The sequence below is a fragment of the Eimeria mitis genome, genomic scaffold (genome assembly GCF_000499745.2).
Source record: "Eimeria mitis Houghton genomic scaffold, Emh_scaff6116, whole genome shotgun sequence".
NCBI classification, from domain to species: domain Eukaryota; phylum Apicomplexa; class Conoidasida; order Eucoccidiorida; family Eimeriidae; genus Eimeria; species Eimeria mitis.
The window spans coordinates 1,230-3,204 of record NW_013574326.1 but is presented as its reverse complement, the minus strand read 5'-3'; the positions used below and the strand labels follow the sequence as shown (position 1 = coordinate 3,204).

The window sequence follows — 1,975 nt, the reverse complement described above, 5'->3', positions numbered from 1 at the left end:
TCTCTTCTCCGCTGCTTCGTCGTCTTTGTTTGTTTCGCGCTCTCCTCTTTCTCGGTTTGGTGTTTTCTTTGCTTTTTTTGTTAATTATTAATTTATTTAATGGATATAACTAGTATAAGTAATATATTTATTTTAATTTGTTTCTTTTTTCTCTCTAGGCGTGTTGTTTCACCTCGATTTCGCCGCACTAAACCAACAAAGATGCAAAGGCATATGGGCCGCCGACTCTGTCTCCAGCGACTACGAAACATGGAGCCCTTCAGGTTAATTTTTTTCTTCTTTTTCTCTTTTTTATTTACTTTTTTGTTGTTCCTGAGCACCTCAGGTTTATTCTTTTCTTCTTTCTCTGTTTTTTTGTTTATTTTTTTGTTTGTTCTTCTCTGCTCTGTGTCTCCCTCTGTTTGCTTGCTGGCTGTTGTATTTACTTCTTTCAGGCAATCAGTCACTCCATTAACCAAGAGAACATTAATTAGTTCACTCAATTTAATTTTATTTTATTTTATTTTATTTTATTTTATTTTATTTTATTTTATTTTATTTTATTTTATTTATTTATTTATTTATTTGTTGCAGACGGACGCAGCGGGGAGAAGTGTATATTAGGGAAGCACATAACGTACACCCGGCGGAAACAAACGAGCGAATGTTTCAATGGCAGAGACTTTCAGCGACCCCGCAGTGTTGAGGTAAAGTTTATTCTTTTTTTGTTTCTTTTTGTTGTTTAGTTTTATTTTTTACTTCTTTTCGTTGTCTGTTTTTATATTTTGTTTCTTTTCGTTGTTTAATTTTGCTTCTTTTATCTCTTTTGGTTGCGTAATTTGTTTTTTTGGCTTTGTTTGGTTCTGCTCCGTTGTTTAAGTTGGCTTTGTTGTCTTTAGTTTCGTCAATTTGATTTATTTTATTTTATTTCCATTTGGTTATTCAGCCTCTCCACTCCGCTGCCCTTCTTTTAGCGTTTTATTTTTTCTGTTTATGTGTTGTTTGTTTAATATCGCGTTCATTGCGGTGTACATCCATCGCCTTTCTTCGCTGCATCGATTCAATCACCGCTCGTCGTCTGCATTGTTCTGTCCTTCTGTTTGAGCTTTGCTTGTAGTTGTGCTGATTGAGGTGTATGCACAGTTCTCTGTGTTTACACTTATCGGGGTGTATACGGTTACTGAGGTGTATTCACGGTTGTTTCAATTTGCATATATTGTGGTGTATTTACAGCTGTGTGTGTTTACATGTACTGGGGTGTATGCGCAGGTGTGCCCGTGCACAATGCAAGACTACGAATGCGAGTACGGCTTCGAGAGGGCCGTTGGCTCTGTTCACTGTCTGCCGACGGACGTCGCCGCTGCTGCTGCTTCGACTGCAGCAGGGCTTAACCAGCTAGCTGATGCTGAAGATGCAGCTGCAGCCGCTGCATGCACCTCCTCAGCATTCTTCTACACCGCAGCATACAGAAAAGTACGCCCAAACAGCAGCAACAAAAGCAACGGAAACAGAAACAACTGCACCAACAGAAACAGTAGTCGTTGTCTTCATCCGTATCTCCCCCCCTGTGCATATTTATCTTTCCTCTTTATGTCGCTCGATCTGTATATTTCGTCACTTCTATCATCATAACTGTTTCGTTTAATCAATATTTATCCTTATCTTTCCTTTCTTGTATTCCTTCATATTTGAAACTTTATTTTTCCTTATATCCACTTTTCTGTACATTTTCACCTCCAGCTTTCTGTATCTCTACTTCTCTTAATCTATACTTTCATGTCTTCATTTGCACCTCGTTATCTTTATTTCCATTTATATTTATTTATTCCTTTACATTTAAATCTCAATTTATTTTCATTTTTCTTATTATTTATTTCAGGTTCCTGGTGACGTCTGTGAGGGCGGGTGGGTGCCAGAGAAGGTGGCGGTGCCCTGCCCCGCTCATTCTCCGGTTAGCCGCGGCGGCAAATTGGTGTTATTGTTGATTTCTTTGATC

At 38.4% G+C, this 1,975-nt stretch overlaps 1 protein-coding gene across 1 annotated transcript in view; it reads left to right on the top strand.

Moving 5' to 3' along the window:
* Positions 1 to 1,263: 1,263 nt before the first annotated feature.
* Positions 1,264 to 1,975, top strand: part of EMH_0086040 (uncharacterized protein) — a gene marked incomplete at both ends in the record, with an annotated part of 1,346 nt that continues 634 nt past the window's right edge. The window contains 2 exons of the mRNA XM_013500978.1: positions 1,264 to 1,452; positions 1,859 to 1,930. Of these exons, the coding sequence (XP_013356432.1) occupies positions 1,264 to 1,452; positions 1,859 to 1,930 (261 nt within the window). The remainder of the gene's footprint in view (positions 1,453 to 1,858; positions 1,931 to 1,975) is intronic.